Here is an 18,748-nt window from a genome sequence, read left to right as displayed (position 1 = left end):
GTGAAACCCGCCACCATGTGCAAATGCAGTGATAAAAGAACAACTTACTGCAATGTTATTTGGTGGCTGAAAGTTTGCAGCCCCCTGAAACAACAGAACCACTCCCTGCCCAGGGAGCATGCAAACGCACTTGGAAAACGAAGGAATTACGCAGTGCCCTATATGTGCCTGCGGAATCTGAGAAAAGGAGCAGGTATTTCCATATGACAAATAAAAAGCTGCAGACTCACCAGGATACAGCTGTTTTGTCGGTGCACTAAGCTGAGCATCTTTTGTTACTCTATAAGCAACGTCTGCTTCTTTCGAAGATCTTCTGCTTGTGCAAAACCCTGTTGTTTTTGTTATACCATCAGGTAAATTATGAAAATCTAATACCTTCAAGAGGTCTGCAGGTTCAGCTGTAAAAAGAAAAGGAGAAAACAAGAATTAGCAGGCAACAGGACTGGCACTTGCTCATTTCCAAATCAGTATTAGCCTGCATCACACAAATCAATCATCACAATTTTAAAAACAGATGAAATATGTTTTCAATACATCTGCAAGTACAATGTTAATACCAGCTTCAAAGCTGGGACGCCGTACTGCTGGTCAAAGACACTAATTCAATGCAGAGAGGAACAGCTGATCAGCTGTCTGCACTAGGGAGGAATGGAGAATACACTATGTTATTAGCTACAGTAGTTATATTTTCTGGATGTCTTCACCCAATCTCCATCATTCAAGTACATCCTGAAGATTAAGCCTTAGACAGGAAATTCATGATCTGAGAGAAAGGCTTTAAATCAAGAGGTTGCCATCGCACCGATGCAAACATTTCCCTTCTTTTTTCTTAAGTTGGTTGATCCAAAAAGTTATTTTGAAGCAAATACCTGAGCAAGCTTCCCCGAAGGATTACACCCCCCCCCTACAAAACAACCGCATATAAATTCACACTAGCCGGGATAACAGGTAAACCCACAGCCATGCCTCGGGTTATAAACAAGTTCGGGCAGAGCAGCACCCTGGCGTAGTGCTTTGGTGCTCACGGGTTGGTGACGCTGCCTGCAGGCTCGCCCAGACCCTGGCAGGATTTGTGCCCGGCGTCTGACCCTGCCCAGGGTGACGCAAGGCGACACGGGGCAGGGATGCAACGCAACTCCCCTGCAGAGAGCCAAGTGCCCCCTCTGTAACCCGGCCCAAGCCCAGGCAAGTCCCATCAAATAATTCCCCCTCTCTGCCAGGTGTTCCCCACCACGACACCGGGATTTCTGCTCAACAGCCAGTGCATACAAGCACGCAGCCAGACAGCCAACAAAACACACATATTCACAGGAGAGGAAAAAGCTGCACGGGCATTTTGACTAATGACACGGAGCAAAAGGCTCCTTTCCTCAACAGCCCTCCTCGACCACATCCCATTAGGCTTGTATCCTGAGGCTCTTGCTGCTGCGGACATTAAGCTAGGTAATGAAGACAGCCTGTCTGACACCCAGTGCTCCCCACGCCAGCAAAGTCAGGGCTGGTTCACCTCCAGATGTTCAGGTCTCTAGAACATCGATTAAGTAATGCAAGTAATACGTCTCATTAACTTCCTAATCTGGTCTTGCTCACGTCAGGAGAGATGCTATCTCCAGAAATGGAATAACCAGCTCTGACTTTAAATGCTTAAAAGAAATTATTTTGAATTTTGACTCGATACTTGAAGCAAAGTGCTGTCAGAAATACGAACCACCCAACTCAGCAAACCCCTAGCAGTGCTCAAAGCAAATGTCTGCCTGACAGCTTCATTTAGCCTTGCCTGGACAATATATCACAGCTGTATTCTTTTGCCACTTGATCTATTACTTTCCCCAAAGAGTGATATTATTCAGATCCTCAAGGACAGCCACACATTAGATAGTCTGATGTTTGCAATGATACCCAAGACCAACCCCCTGGGCTGGCTGTCCCAGCTTCCATCAGCATCTCAGGGCACCTTGCCACACTGTGCAGCCAAGGGTGCAAAGCTTATTACCAGCTCACAAATGATCACAAATAGCCAAGCTGCATTCGGGAAGGTGTGTGGCATTACTGCTACCGCAGAAAAACAACACATCTCAAAAGGCAGGAAAATACGGGGGGGGGGAAATCTTGTAAGGGAAAGAAAAAGTTGGCCTCATACTGGGATCAAGCATATTACTAGCAAGACCAGAGAGGAAAGAGAGGGAAAGGATTTGCAAGGGATGTGCCATATGTAACTGGGTGCATCCATGGGGAAGGGCTACATACAGCATGCCCATCAGCACTGAACACAGACACCCCAGCAGTGGAAAGAAATAGCATGAACAGCTCTTCTACAATATAAAAAGTTTTGGTTACCAAGAAGATCAGCCTAATATTTGCATGGAAAATTCATGTACATTGTTAGGCAGTTTTTAGAAGTTTCCACAATCCTGAGAAGTTGGGCCCTCAATGAGAGATTACAAACATATGGCAAATCCAAGTCAACACTGCAGATAATAAACCAGCTGAGAGCGCCTGGCCTGAGCAGCATACAGCTGTAATGTTTCCTCACCTCTCATTCTTGTTAGACAGTATATGGATGACACACATTTGTCTACGCTGTCCTTGCCACTTGGACCTTCCCACTGCCTTCAACCACGTTATTTCACACAGAAATCTGCATACATACAGCCCTAGCTGCACTTAAGCAACTAAAATTACAATAAAACTCCAGCTCTGCTTCCAGCTACCTCCCTGTGCTCCAAGAGATTCAAGTCAGCCAGCTCCTAAGCTGCCTCCAACATTTTTTTAGGGAGGAGAGGGGAAAAAGGGAAAGACAAGGGGGAGGGGATGTGAATTCCAGACTCCTGACATCAGCCCGGTCCCCACCAGGGATGTGAACCTCGCTCACAGCACTGCACATACGGCATCCCGCGAAAAACGGCCACGGTGGGGCCGAGGGGTTTGCAGGAACAGAAAACGTCTGCAGAAGAACCCGTCCTTCAAAAGCTCGGCTGCTGTTACGGCAAAACCTGTGCGAACATCATCTCCTTTGGCAAGGGAGCCCCGGCTGACACCAGAGCATGGTCATCTCGTAGAAGTGTACAGCGCTGGACAAGTTCAACGCTGCTCATAGTCATCATCTTCTAGCTAAAATCGTGCAGCTTGTTTTCACGAAGGAAGCGCGACGTGAAAACAGAAGATTTCACCATCTCTGTGCGTTAACAGAACGACACCGCTTGCAAGCCACATCGGCAACCGCTTGCCAAAAGCTCCCGCAGCAGTTACTGCAAGGTGATGGGCATCCAGGGGAGCTGGACCTCCTCCAGAAGCGACCAGCCGTGAGCATATCGCAGGCTGGGTGCTCCAGCCCCTGCTTGGAGCCCTCTGAGCAGCCCTCACCCATACCAGTGCCCTGCGCAGAATTTCTCATTTATAAAGGATGATCCAAGCACCCGCCTGTGCCGCTGTGAGCCTCCAAACACAACATCCAATTCATCTTCCTCTTGAAGAAAAATCCTCTTTACCTCCATAACTATGATGGATTAGGTCAAAGCAAGATATTAAAGTAACAGTCTGGGTATTGCACAAAGTGCAAACCACGCAGGTAACCAGCAGGAGAGGAAATCAGCTCTGTTCACAGACGTGCACAAATCTCACCTCTGCTTGCTCCTGGAAATCAAAGAGGAGGTGAGAAGCCACCTGAAGCCCTACAGACACTTGTGTTACAGCTCACAAAGAGCACCAGTTCGAGTAGGACTTAAGCAGCGTAAAAGTCTCCAGCTCTCTCCAGAAAGATGAGCTTCACGCGGGAGCAACTCTTATTCCTGTCCAGTTAATTGGTTTATTTACTTGCCCTTGATTTTTCAGCCAAATCTAAACTCAGCAATCTCCTGTTAGGAGCGATGACAGCATCGTGCACAGAAGGACAGAGACTAGACTAACCAAAATCAGGCCCTACAGGGTATTTCTTACAAGCTCGCGCTGGGCTTGGCTTTCATCTGAGAACTGAATTAGCTGTTGCTTTATGAAAGCTTTTTTTTTTTCCTTGCTGTTTTATGAATAACATTACTATGCAGCATTACACACAGGATCATTCTTTCACTCGAGATGCACAGGGCTCCCTAAAGAGACCAGCAGCTCCGTCCCTGCTGCTCTGGAAGAGGGTGGCAATATATCCAGTACACAGACGCAAACCCCAAGGAGCCAAAATTAGACCAAAATCAGACCAGAGGCTGCCCCAAAAGCCTGCACCCAGCAGCACGTAAAGCCCTTGAACAAGACCAGAAAGGAGCATTGCTTCCCGTTTTAACAGAGCAGAGGTGAATGGCTCACTGATGAGCCAACAGTGGCAAAAGGAGGAATTAAATCCCTAATTCCTCCATGTCTGACCAAGGCTTTAACCACGAGGCTAATCTTTGTGTTAATCTGATCCTAAATTATTTAATTACCTGTTAAAACCTGGAACAGAGGCAGCTGGTATTAAGCTTATAACTCCACCCCCACTCAGCAGTGGCCAATAGCCACTTTTTCTTTCTTACACATCAATACTGAAGCAAATTAAGCAGCATTCATTGAAACAAACTCCCTGGCTTTGGGCTGGGCACAGGCTCCAGCCAAAATAGGGTCAGTGTGGCCATTCCCTGCTACCCTCGACCACAGCCAAACCGCCTGCTCGGACTCAGCTGTGGGATGCAGGAACAGAAATATCCCCAAGGAACTCAAAAGGAAACCAGAGGATCATTAATATCCGAAGGTGAATATTAGAGCACACTGAACACCCTTGACTGTGGGCAAACCCCATTCCCAACATGACTAGGTCGTTCATCCCCACCTTTCCTTTCCCTGACTGTTCTTTAAATCAAACTTTAAGAGGAAAAAGAGGCCTTAAGTCTGGCTGATCCTTCAGGACGTGCAATAATAAACAAAGATTTTTTTTTTTTTAAATGCCATTACACTTGCTAGTCACAGTGCAGAAGAGTGGACAACCAGCCCACCCTTAGCGACTGCAGTGAAGGTCAGTTAAGACTTTTTCCATGCACCATCTACCACACAACCATTACGCAAAGGTTCAACAGTTTGGTTTCTCCACCAAGCTTCATATCAAGCCCAGACCCTCCTAATTTTATCTTCTTTGGCCAAGGCATTTTGCTTTGCTTTCAGCAGAGGAAGCTATGCTTTCCTCAGTATTTCTATCCTTGCTTCACTCCTGCAAGGTCTAATGGGTATGAGCCCAAAGGGCACATGCCACCAGTTCCCTGCTTCTCATTTCATCACCCCCTTGGCTGGCCCCCAGCTTAATGTTCTTAAAAGCAGGATGGATCAGCAGGAAAATAAGACACTATACCCCCCTCCAAAAAAAAAACCCAACCCAAGAACCTAATGGAAGTGGTGCTGTTCAGTGCAAGATGGACCTGCAGCTTCTGTAGACCATGCTGAAAATCCCAGCATATACAGCATTAGCTAGAAGTCATTAATCTAAGCCATATTTATGCCTCTAATAATCATTTTTAACACCTGAAGCAAAGCTCTTGAATAGGCCCCAAACCACTTCATCAAGCATCAGGATACATAAGTCGCTTATATGTTAACTTGTGGGTATCCACATTTCCAGCGTCTGAAAAATTACCAAATTACAAATAACAAACCTCAAAACAATTCTCTCTCCTGTCATTTTGCAAGGTCTTTTAATTAAATCCTTATCCCCAAGGAAATCCGCAATATTTAAACTTGTCACCGAGCCGAAGGCTGAAGCTGTTGCAGCCTTGCAGTGCTGGTGATGGTCACTCTCCGTGGCCTCTCTGCTTTACGCCCCATCATTCAGAGGTGGCAGCTCTCCCCAGCCACCCCGCACGGCTCAGGGTGAACTGAGCAGCACTAACACACGCTGGTCAAAAGGCAAAGCCAGGCATTCAAAGAGTATAGTCTGGATTCCAGTAAATTATAATGTTTAAATATATTTCTTTTTCCCAACTATATATAGTCGGGTTTATGAATGTGTTAATAAAGCCCAATTATGCACAAGAAATTTTATAAATCTGTTCTGAAAGCTGCCTCCCAGTTTTTCAGTGTGATCTTCAAGCTTTTCCAGCTGTCATTTGGGAAGATGATTATTTATTTTTTTTTAATTGCTTCACTTTAAGTGAATCACATGGCTCTAGGAAGAGAAACTTTCAGAAAAACAAGGGAAGAAAACCCCACTAGGTACCACAAGACCCCTCATACAAATCCCAGCAAGCTGGCAACACCACAACACTATACGTCAACGGCAAACTTAACGGTGCATCCTTAGCACTTCGGGATAACGAGGACTCAAAGGCAATCCAGCCCCTCCAAGCCACCCACCAGCCCGCGGTGCCAGGTGCCCCAGAGCTGGGTACCCAGCATGGGACTGGAAGGAGCAGCAACGCTGTTTCTGCGGCACGGAGAGCACATCTGGAAAGCCTACCCCAATTCTTAATGGCTCTGTTACATTCATTTGCTTGCTAGCGAAAGGCTCTGCCTTGACATCCCCAGAGATCAAAGCTAACCCCTGGAGAACACTCGGGTAACGAGAGCAGCAGATGAGTTCCCACACCGTGCCCAGCCCGTCCCATCCTCCGAGGGCCTGGAAAAACCGCGCATCCACCAGTCAACAAGAAAACTACCTCCCCAGTCAGGCCAGCGTCCTCGTTGCAAGAAGAGCTGTACCTGCAGCAGTTTGCACGCTCCAAATGAGTTTGCACTTAAATCCACCTCTTCCTCTTCGCAGACCTCCACCCGTTTTCCAGTGGAGCAGCAGAGGATGCTGTAGCAAAAATCGGTGTATTGCTGAGAACAGACTTGTTTTTCCGACTCGCTTTTGCTCATCTCACTGAAATGGTCAAGAGGACCCTGAAGATTTCAACGGACCAAAACCCAAAAAGGTTTTAGCCGAGCAGTTTAATCAACCAAAATTGCACACACACCACCAGCGCTGCCCAGTGCAACATGCTGTCCACAAAACAAGAAAGCAGCTGCGCTGCCACGCAGCAGCTGTATTACAGCTGTGGCCAAAATTGGACTTAAGAGGTCAAAGCCTTCCCCTTACACTACCACTGTCACCCTAAGGTACACCTGTAGCTTATTCAGTCTTATCTGACAAGATCAAGCATGCCTTCAGTGTCTTCACTGACCACATTCCCAGAACTTAGAATCAAGTCTCCTTTCTTGAACTTTTTGCCTTACAATACCCTTCAAAGTGGAAAAAATTCTTCATCAGCATCCCGAGACACATTTATTGTGCACAGCTGGCCTGTCATTGTATTAATACAATAACTGAGACATTTGGGTGGCTGGAGAAGGGGGTCACCATCCTGTAACAGTGGAGAACCATTTTTCTACATTCGGTTTCATAACAGCTAAAGGGCATCCACAGACCTTCAGCACTTAATGACACAGCACTTAGTCATACTATAGTTTATGTGCAATTATTGCCAAAGATTTGAGGTCACAAGGTGAAGAGTGAATAAGCATTTATGTTCCCAGCTCATTCCACGTGTCCTCTGCAACTTTCTCATCATTTAATACGTAACCCACCAGTCTGGGTATTTGTATCCAAGTGTCACATCACCAGTGAAGCAGGTTTACTGGGAAGCAAAGCCTTCCTGCATGAACAAGCAGTATAAAACAAACATGCCATCTTACCCCACAGCAAGTAATGACAGTAAGTAACATCAATAAAGATTATTTCAAGAGTAGTGTCTCCTTGAAAAGTATCTCGAGTCCCACAGAAAGGTGGAAAGAATTATTTTCACAGAAAAAGCAAAGTGATACACTGCAGTTAACCTGCCAATAATTAACCAACTGTCTTAAATTGCCTTGTTTCTCCTGCACATAGACCTCTAACGGCATCCAGGCTGGCTGGAGTGGCTCTGTTGTGGCCACCCTGCTGTCCTGACTCCTTAGAGTCAAAGTGGGCAACTGGCCCCGAGTGTCCTGGCCCTCCGCTCCAGCCCCGTGGCCATGCATGGGAGCCCCGTGCTCAGACACCTGCAAGAGCCTTCCCGGATCTCCCTGCCTCCTTCACCACCCACGTCACTTCAGACCTTATCCAGAAGGAGAGTTTCATACATTTCAAAGCCAAAGGGGATCGCTATGAACTGATGCAAAACAATAACTGGACTCATTCCATAGACGAAGAACGGGGAATTTATCTTTCTGATGTAAAGGCAGTAGGTAAAAAAGTGAGAGATTAAATAAAATTAAAAAAAAAAAAAAGAGTTGGATCCTGGGCTTGACTGCACCAAGGTAAATTCAGAGATCTGACTAGGGGTTGCCTGAGGTTTCCATCACCATCTCCAAGAGCAGAATACAACCCCAAGGCAGTTCCTGACCCCAGCTGGGCGGCTGTCTCACCCACACAGCCTTGGCCAAGCCACTTAGTGCCGGGTAACTCAGTAGATATAAGGTGGATCTAAAACTCCCAGCTTTAATGAAACGAGGTCTACTTATGCCACCAGAGAACCTATTCCTTAACATCCCCATCTCTCATTTTTGTCATCTTTAAGCCAGAAATTCACCAGCAGCTGTGTCGTGAGGAAGTTATAAGAGATAATTTTGTACGGTACTTCCAGGTACTCAGATGACAAGTATGAAGCAATTACCCTTTTTTCCCCAATTAACATCAATAAATCCTGCACAAAAACCATTAGGCAGAGCACCGCCCTGTCTCACCACATGCATTACCTTCCCAAACAAGAAAGGAGGATTCCGCGGGGCTGCCTGCACACCCAGCAAAACCCCATTCCCGGGAGGAGACAGAGGCTATTGCGTATTTTTTTAAGGCAAAAAGGTAATTTCCAGCCGAAGCCCAGAAAGCCGCCGAGCTGCGAGAGGTCAGACTGGGGTGCACTCGCGCAGCGATGGGGGAGAGGAAGAGCCAGCTGTGACCCAGCACCGCGCTTTAATCCCGACCCGGGAAACCCAGCCAAGGTCAGGATTGCTCCAGGAGGGAGCTGAGCTTCGGCACCGACAGAGCTACTGGCAGGGCAACACGCTGGGTGCTTTACTGCCCTGCGGGAAAAAAACATGCCAAACACACAGACCCTTTCCTTTCCGTCTTTACCAGCTTTTGCTGCTTGGAATGCTTTTCCGAGACAGTTTGTTCTTAGTGCAAAATAAACGCTCAATTATTTCCTTCGGAGGACCAAACTCCGACCAGCAAGGCAAAGCGGAGCGTGCAGGGGGAAGGATGCACCTTTCAGCGCGGTTGGGGTTTCTTGCTCCTCAGCCAGCTGCCCAGAGGTTGAAATGGATGTCTTGGCTTCTACGAGGAATCAAATACCAAGAGGTAAATGTTCCTCTGCTGAGAACCGTAAGAGACGGCCAAACGCAGATGAGAACTGGAAGCTGCTCACTTAGCGATGTATTTTTACGGAGCCTGGAGTCTCCAGGTCATGCCTGTAGGATTTCAACAATTTCTGCTCCTTATCTAAACACCTCTCACCACTGTTGACCTCCTGGCTGCAGCCCTCAGATAACTGACTAAAACAAGATGGCAGAGGCTAAGACAAAATATAGCCAAAAAGTAAGAATATAAAGCTCCAGTTGCCCTTGCTCAAGCATCCTTTAGATGGACTTAATACAGCCCCTAAAATCTTCAGCATCCCAGCAGCCCACTAAAACAAAATGATGTATTGGGACAAAGAAGAAAGGCATTTTAAGGAGGAGAATCAAGGAATCTGAACTGTGGGATTGAAGATATAAAAGTTTGTTCCCTAGGAAGGGGCATAATACAGCAAAAAAAGGCCAGCTACAAAAGGGGTCAGATACTCATCTGGTGCACATCAGCTCATTCCAATAGCTGCAACAGAGCTGGGTCAATTCACATTGCTCTAGATAGCCGAATATTTCACCAATGACTCATGTCATCCCCTTATGGGTTTTTTTTTTTTAAAGGCCCAAATAGTCCCAACTGTGAACAAAGGAAACCATTATGCAGAGTCAGATTCGAAAGATCGTATGCATAATCCCAAAAGGGAAAGAAACCCAGAACTGATACTGGAGCGGCTCTGCAAGACTACATTAAATTCAAAGAATCAAATAATCTTTGTTCCTTTGAGCGTAAATCTTTTTTTTAAAAATAATCAATCATTTGGGTTTCTAACAAAGCAGTGGTGTTAGCAGCTAACAGCAAGCAAAGAGCAGGCCTTTCCTCCACGGAATATAATTAAACCACGCAAAAAAAATCTCTGCTGCAAATGCCACGCAAAACTTAAAGGCACAATGCACAGAAAACAGGCAAACGTTTAGGACTTTGGGGGAAATCCCAGCCCCATTCGAGAGCAGCAAATATCCTGTTCATTTTCAAAAACTGAGGATTTCGGATTCTCCCCTGGTCGGGGAAAGAAAAATACAGCAGCATAGGGCTGGCTCCATGAGCACACGGATTGCTCAGCAGAGGAAAAAGGGTGCTAAAGGGTCAGGGAGGAGGACGGGCTTTCTTCTGACACGGGAACAGCTCCGGCCAGGGCAATTCCTGCCCCACGCCAGCGTGGGAGCCAGGGCACGTCTCTCCACGGGCCAGAGAACGGCCAAGGGACACATCCGTCGCTGGGAAGTTAGGGACAGCCAGGAGCACACGGAGGAGAGCACCCAAAGGAGGGGCTTCTGCCCCTTTCGAGAAGCTGCCGAACCCCAATTCCCACGAATCCTGGGAGAAAAAGCGATGGACAAAATCCAGAGCCCAGGGAAAGGGCAGTCCGCAGAAGGGCTGGTCTGAGGTTGCAAAGCCAATGCACAGCGTCCCTCTCCCTGCTCACGGGCAGCCTTCCCCATCCCTGCAGGGGTCAGTGGGATTTGCATTGGGTTTCACCGGTTTTTCCCAAGAAGGGGCCCTCAGCACAACTTTTTACCCCCCTCTCCACTGAAGCAAACCATTGCATCAGCCCCAGCGAAAAGCAGAAAGCCTTTTAAGGCAGAGCCCGAGTCAAGCCCTGCCAAACCCCCAGCACGACTGTTCAGTGTCCGAGGAGTTTTTATGGGACTGTCCTGACAGCAAGGTCAAAGGAATAAGGTGAATCACCAGCTTTCGCAGTCGCCCTCGTCGCCTCTGCTCGCACGCCCCGGCCGTGGCGGAGATGCCTCACATACCACCCTGCCCACGGCTCCCATCCCGGCCAGCCCCGCTCCCCGGCTTCCAGGGTCCAGGGGGAGCTTTCCAATCCCCCACCGGTTGGATCAAGTATTTCTGGGTCACTATGACATTTTGGGAAATTTTCCAGCAGCAGTTTCATTACTGGCAGGCGTCTTGCCCTTTAAAGAAAAAACTAAAGGTGAATGGAGCCTAAAACTTTTGGAGTTATTAAAACTACAAGCTCACACGCTCAGCAGACCTGCAAAAGGAAATAGTGACAGAGCATGACTCCATCTTCGGAATGATTAACTGAGAGGTCTTAAAGAGAGCTCAGGTTTAGGAGCAGTTTCTGAAAGCCAGCCATAAAGCGATGCAAGTCACGTGCAAATGAACAGACACTCTCCTCTCCTTCCCTCCCACCCCAAGTCTCTGGTTCCTTTACTCAAAACCCCCACTTTAAAATCCTTGCAAAGCCCCTGGATTGCCTCAGCCCCAAGGAAGCACGCGGAGATGTACCAGCAAGAGATGGAAATTGCATCCGAGGAGTCTGCCATTCTTCGTGAACAAAACCTTGGCCCAGCTTTTTGGAAAGCAGCTCTGCAGGTTTAGCACTGAGGTTTTCTAGGTTGAGGTGGAGGGAAAAAAAAAAACCAAACACACACCTCTGCTGTGACAATTGTCCCCTCTGCCTATGGCACCTTGTGCTTTTCTGCAGGAGGTGATGAGGAACCAGCTAGTATCTCGGCATCACCTGGGGACAACCTCCGAGTCGCGCTCCAGCATCCCCACGTTGCGCAGTCAAGGCAACCCAACCAAACTACAGGTTTCACTTCAAGCTAGTGACAGCTTTAAGCAAAACATTATTTACTGCTTCTATAAGTGATCGTTATTTTCTGGCTCGGGCTTACAGGACATCCACTGCCTTCCCCAGTTTCACTGCACTGCCGTGGGACTCGCACCTAAGCCAACTGCAGCCAACCCAGGGGCTCCTGCAGCTCTCAAGCAGGTGCGTTTGAAGGGGGAAAAGGAAAATTCAACCTTTTGTCTTTGCTCTAAGGAGTGCCATCTATTTCCAGACGATCTGGCACTTGGACAGCATTTGCATTTTCCAAGTGCTTTGTAACAATCAACCACTTACAGCTCTGCAAGGTTTAATTAGGGCCTGATCTTGCAGCACATTAAAGCCAACAGAAGTTCTGCAACCAGTTTTAACGGGGTGCAGAATAGTTATTCCTGCAAGGAAGAAAGAAGCTGGCACGCTCAGCTCCCAGACAGGGGGAAAATACTACAGGAAAACCTGACATAACAGCCTCTTTGTCAGAGCAAGCGTGAGCATCCTCTCTCAGCCAGCTGCAGCACGCTGCCAGGGCCACCATCTGCTCCAGCCTGCTGCTCTTAGATGCTGCAGCACAGAGGGCACCTTTCTCCCTCTTTTTGGTACCCAAAGCTACCTGGCATTGAACCAAGAAGGGCATCACCTTATGAGGAAACTAAGGAGACGCGGATCAAGGCAGTGGTCTTCTCCACGTGATGCCTCTCAAAGCCTCCCAAACAAAAACCTTCCAGAAAGAGAAACAAAATTCAAACAGCTGAACTGGGGTTTTCCTGCAAAAGCAATATTTTGCAGCCCTCTGTGTCATTTTACGTGGGTAACCGTCTCACTGCATCCCAAAAATGTCACTGAGCACTCACAGACACAGGATGAGAATTTCATCAGGCAGGCTGGAGCCATCGTATGGAGATATACAGTCATGCCCTACACGCAGGAAGCCCCAGCCCATCTATACTGGATGCTTAAAAGCACCCAGCAGCCTACATGAACGTCAGGGCGGTTTGGGAACAGAACACACCACGACCAGGGTTTTTTCACCTCCTCCTCCCATGCTAGTGGCTGGAAACACAGCAGAATGCACCAGGAGGCATAAGCACCCTACATCCCTATAGGATGACCAATGCCCCATCTCTTCTTGACACTTCAGGGCTAGGAAAAGAAACTCACAGGACCCCCTTCTAAGCAGAAGTCTGTGCCAAGGGAAATGGGATCGCCCTCAAGTGCAGTGCAAAGGGTTACGTTCCCCTCTCAGAATCTTCCAGCGGTATTCAGGGAAAATGGGAGATGCTGCTGAAGAGGTACCATTAAAGCAGGCTGTCCAGTAACCACAGCTGGAGCTGCTGGGACACAAGGACACAAGGGACAAGAGGTAGAGGGGCAGGCAGCATCTTCTATCACCTAGGCCAGCAGAGTCTGGAAAGAGCAGCCAAAACGGATAAGTTTTGGGGGAATAGTAGCCATTCTGGAACAATACCCCCTCCACAGCCTTCCTGTAGCCATGCCCGACCTTTTAATTTCTGTTGCAGTGCTGCAAGTAGATTGCCCAACCATGAGCTTCATTAAACACATTAGCACAAGCACCTGCATAATCACAATCAATTCCAGCACGGTAAACATTGCAGCTACAGTCACACTGGCAATCAGCAGCGCGTGGTTGGCTCATCGCATCAGCCGTTTAAAAGGGAACACAACAACAGGGGTTTACTACAGGGCACTGCCCCACACCCCGCACAGGTAGCTCAGCCGGGATGCTTCCAGCATACAGTCATTTAGGAGCTAAAGACTCATTTTATGCACTGCAGGGTTTTTAGTTGTCCATAAAGTTAATGGTACGAAGCATAAGTAATTTTTATTTTTAAATATTTCATTGGGTGATTTAAAAAAGCCCAACGCTGAATTATTTCCAGCACTACTGTACACTTGAATATTTTGACACAGGGAAAGAAGTGTAAAACTAATTTTTTGTCAGATGTTTAAATCTATGAACCCTTAGCATTTACTTTATACCTATATTGGATTGTCCTCATCAAAAAATGTAGCCAGAAGGCAAATTTCAAATTAATATCTGCTTGACTTCATGAAAAGTGTTTCTGAAGCTCGCTTTCTAAAATTCTCAGGAGCATTAACTCCTTTGTGAGTTTATATAGTCCACATCTGCACAACATAGCTGCTGCTTTCAAGGCAAGAAGAGCAGGAAGATGCAGGCCTGAATTAACCACCCACAGCCATGAGTTTCATCAGTTCTCAACAAACCCCACAAACCAACCAAAAAGCTGTGATGCCCTCAAGGGAAGTCTGCAAGCAGGGAGAAATCCACCACTTAAGTTACTAGTTGCTAATGATTGTCTCAGTTCTAACCCGTGTTTATTTGGCAGATCTTATTCCCGATTAGGTGTTTAAATGGATTTCTTTGTTAATGTCACCAGGGAATGAACATTATTTTACTTCAGGCCAGTTGAGGGTTTTTTATGTACCAGCTAGAATAATATATAATCTGTCGATGTCCAAACATGCAGAAGAAAAGGCTTATCCAAATACAACACTCCAACTCCCATTCCTCTCCAATTTCCAGTCCCATTATAAATACAACAAATACATGGTGTGTTTCCCTACTGCCCAAATTAAGAAATGGCACATCGTGAGGTTTTCCATTAAAAGCATGGGATTCCTCCCCACCTACCCACAGCTCCCTGGTCCCAGCAGCACCAAATGGTGGAAGGAAGTTTATTACCATTAACACATCAAGTGGCATTAAAGTAATATCAAGAAACTCCTGTTCAGCCTTGAGTGACCCTTGTGATCTCTGACCCTCGGTCATTAGGGGAGAAAGCCAACCCATTAACCGCCTCATACACTCAGAGCAGTATCTCCATTACAAATAGCTATCAGGAACTAATTAGCCAGCACCAGCCCCCTCCTCCCTGCACCATCCTACCTGTGACAGGAGACAAACCCTCCCAGACGAGCAAAGCCACTGTCAGAAACCATCTCTCACTACTGTTTCAGGAGCTGATTTAAAGCAGACGATGGATTTTTGCCCATCATATACCAATATTCCCGTAAGATCATGGCTTCATCTGCTCCAAACCCACAGCTGCCACTATGGTGTTTTGCAACACTGACCAAGTCACACAGGGACGAGAACTGATTTTAGAAAATTTGGGTCACAGCTGCATGACCATTCCCCCCCACCTTCAGATATTTTCTATTAAACTAGTTACAACGTGATTTGCACATTGACTGTTCTTGGAAATATCTGCTGCACTTAATAGCTGACATGTCATTTCAGGTCTTCGATTATACATGAAGGAGCATTCAAACCCAAAGATAGCATCTAAATTGAAATATGCTACTATAAAAGCTAAGAAGAAATATCCAAGATACCCATCCAAAAAGCTTTCCCAGGACTCAAACTAACACTGGCCCAGACAAATATTTACATAATTATTCACATGGGTTTGTTTTAAATAAAGAGCCTTTTATTACTATTACTTTGGCATCGACCATCTAATTAGAGGCCAATGACAGTTATAAAAACCACTGTGAGTTCTCCCAGCAGTACTGACAAGTGGTACTTGAGTGATGGGCAGCACCAGAGCTGCCGCTGCCCTCCTGCTCGCCCGGGGAAATTGGGAGGGGGGGACTGTCGGAAAAAGGACCATCTCCCTGCGGACACGAGGGGATGGAGGAGGGATGGAGGAGGAATGGCTTCTGCCTCCGGCTGACTGCGTGCTGGGGAAATGGAAACTTGATGGGCAAAGGGTAAGAGGTCTCCTGGCAGAAATGCTCACTCGGAGCTGAGAAAAAAACGAGGCACACCACCAGCACTGTGCTATGACACTGGACTAGTCGCTTCTACGCATCTCTGCTTTACTTATTTGCTTTTGGGACTAGCCTTTCCCTGAACGCATGCAGGCTACCCAGCCAAATGGGCCTCAATTCTGAAGTCCTACTGCAGCATTCAAACGTAATGTGGCTAAAAGTAATCCACTTCCATTTCTCTTGATCCTTCTATGCTATGCCAAGGCACTTATGGTGGTCTTTACTGAGAACAAAAATGCGCACAACCCAGTTTTAAGGTGAGGTTTCAAGCAGACTGACGAAGATGATAAAAACCACTCCTGGCTTACAGTAAAGAAAGAGCTGAGAAATTTGTTCAGAGTCACTTCTGCGCACACTTGCACACCGCACCGCTGGAGATCCCTGGGGATCCCTGCACGCAGGCTCCTCTCATCACCCCCGTTATTAAAATTGCCTCTTTCCACTGCTGGAAAGGAACCAAACTGGCGACACCACCCCCAGCTCCTCAGGTGCCTCCGGGGACCGTGCTTCCACAGGGAGGGCAGGAGAGCCGGTGACGGCAGAGCACGAGCTGCAAGAAAGCCACATCTGCTGGTCTGCAGCCCATCTCCTGCCAGAGTATTCTTCTTTCTGGGCATTTTTCTAGCTGGGCTTTGTGCAATAGCTGTAAAGGTCCTCCAGCCAGGGCCGTCAGGGACTTCTCTACATGGCCGCTTTTCCCCCGTGGCCTGGCTCAGGCACTCGGCTCTCAGATTCACCGATCTGAGCAAATAGTCAAGTTCAGCACCGAAATCCTTCCTGCTCCAGAGCCTCTGGAAAGGACCTTCCCCTACTGACTTGTTTCAATGGGTCCCTGCAGCTCCAGCCTCCAAGCCCTATCACCGCTTCAGCTGCTGGCTCCTACAACCCTTCCAACTTTGCCAAATCTTCTAAGAAAAGGGATGAGAAGACGCAATATTCCCATCACAGCCCTGCTCACAGCACGCAGGGAGGGACCAGCGCCCACGCTTGCTCCTGGCCACGACCCTCATTTTGCGCATGTGGCTCAGAGGTTTGATGCCCACCTTGCCCCCACACCCTGCCACATCATGCCACTAGCTGATATCTAGCAACGGATGGCTGAAGGACATAACCACTTGCTCAATATCTTTTTCCTTCTCTTTTCTCACAGTTTTATTGTGCTCCTGAGGCCTTTTGAGCTGGGATTCCAGCTGCATGAAAGCAAGACAACCCATCAGAGCACGGCTGAGAAAGAATAGAAATGAAGCTATCCAGGGCCATAAAGCTAAGCTGGAACAGTAAGAAAAATTTCTCACCCCTCCTATTGATCTTTCCACCCCCAGGACAGATGTGAAGAGAAGAAAAAGCCAGGAAATGCTGCCTTTGGGAAGCTGCTACCTTCAGAATAAGGAGGCAGTGCCAAGAACCAGTGTCTCAACACGGGTTGCTTGGTCAAACACAGGTCTGCGCAAGATGTTCGTGGGGAGCCTGATGGAAAGGTGACCCTCTCTATTTGCATTCACAGGGAGAACTTGAATCCTTGCAAAGCTATTTAACTCAAGCAAGAAAGCTATTAGTGCTCCCCTCCTAGTGAAAAGGTAGATAATAAGTATCAGGTAACCTTCCCACAAACCAGTCCCAAAGCACAATAAAAATATACGAAAATATACTTTCCTCTACTGCTTCCCTTCCAGCTAATGCATGGAAGCGACTGAAGATTTCCTTGTGCAATACTCGGCTAGCATGGTGACCAGTGTGGCATTTCTCTCTGTAGGTAAGAAAAGGACTTTGTATTTTAGTAGCTCTATCTCCAGGACATCTTTTCTCAGGCTGTAAGCAAAAAGACCTTGCATCTGGGAGAGGTCAATCTCAGTCTCAAGCTTATTTTCACTTGCTTGGAACTGGTTTGTGGCATGACCTCTTAACCATGCTCGGAGGTTTAAAGAGCTCAATCACAACTTTGATCAGTCAGGCCTGTAATATTTGCAGACTGCTATAATGATGCTTTTTGTATCCCAATACATTACATACTCCAAGTGATTTCAGAAAATTATACTTCTGGCTTCTTAACTGCAAGCAACTAGCTTCGATGACATTGAAAAAGGAGCTTGGCAGACAGACGAGGTGCTTGGCACCGCAGCAGGATGAGCACCATCACGGGTGAAGACGGCCGGACCCTGGCAGCAGTAGGATGCTGAGCCCTTCAATCCGCCATTTGCCTGCTCCTGACAGGCAACTGGGCAAATTCTCATTCCCAGGCAGGAAAAAAAATGAAGCACCAAATAGGGCAACATAAAGGGTGGCACATGCATGCTCTTGGCAAAGGGAAGCGGTGGGATTGACGTCTTTCGCACTTCTGCAGAGCAACTCTGCACTTTCAGCAGCGATTCACACCACATTTTATTTTCTCTGCCTTTTCTGTCACGGTCAGTGGGCAGGAGAGGGAAGCCTAGCAAGATATTGTCCCCCTTCAATGCAGGTTTCCCCCTCCTGCGTTGCCAGTGATCTTCTTCAGACTGTAGTTCATGTAGTGCCTTAAACCCAAGAGCATGCTTTTTGGGGAATTAGCAGTATAAACAATAAAGCGGGAAGACACATAGGGACTCTGGGGCTAAAGAGTGATGACTCGCCCAGACCTGAGCTATTTTCAGAGCTCTACCAGGGGTCAGATACAACAGCAAATATGAAACAAAAGTCTTGATGCTGCTTTAGGAAAAGATCAAAGATAAAGAAAATTGAGTCTCACTGCCAGCAGGAGCGAAATGCAATTTTAATCCCAAATACCGACTTTTCCTCACATTTCAGACTAAACCCAGAAAAATAGATTAAAGAGATGCTGAAAGATTAATTTCACTGCAGGCCCACTCTCCTGATGCCCCCCAACCTAAAAATGGTGCCAAATTTGGAAAGGAATTCACAATTTTATCAGGGAACAAATACTTCTCAAATTGTTCTGAGTTTCCAGGGCACAAATCACAGACAACTATAGAGATACTCCAATGAAGCCAGTAAAATGCACAAAAGCAACACCTTGATATACTGGCCACTAAAAGCTGGGC

The 18,748-nt window shown here is 47.2% G+C and overlaps 1 protein-coding gene across 2 annotated transcripts in view; it reads right to left on the bottom strand.

Annotated features, from left to right (window-relative positions):
* The window catches only part of COL5A1 (collagen type V alpha 1 chain), a 159,477-nt gene that overhangs the window by 121,695 nt on the left and 19,034 nt on the right, over positions 1-18,748 (bottom strand). For both annotated transcript variants that reach the window (XM_069771049.1, XM_069771051.1), the window contains exon 2: positions 231-398. In XM_069771049.1, coding sequence (XP_069627150.1) covers positions 231-398 — 168 coding nt within the window. The remainder of the gene's footprint in view (positions 1-230; positions 399-18,748) is intronic.

The sequence above is a fragment of the Haliaeetus albicilla genome, chromosome 26, assembly GCF_947461875.1.
Source record: "Haliaeetus albicilla chromosome 26, bHalAlb1.1, whole genome shotgun sequence".
In the NCBI taxonomy this organism is placed as follows: domain Eukaryota; kingdom Metazoa; phylum Chordata; class Aves; order Accipitriformes; family Accipitridae; genus Haliaeetus; species Haliaeetus albicilla.
The sequence above is the reverse complement of the archived record's forward strand: the minus strand, read 5'-3'. Positions and strand labels throughout refer to the sequence as shown.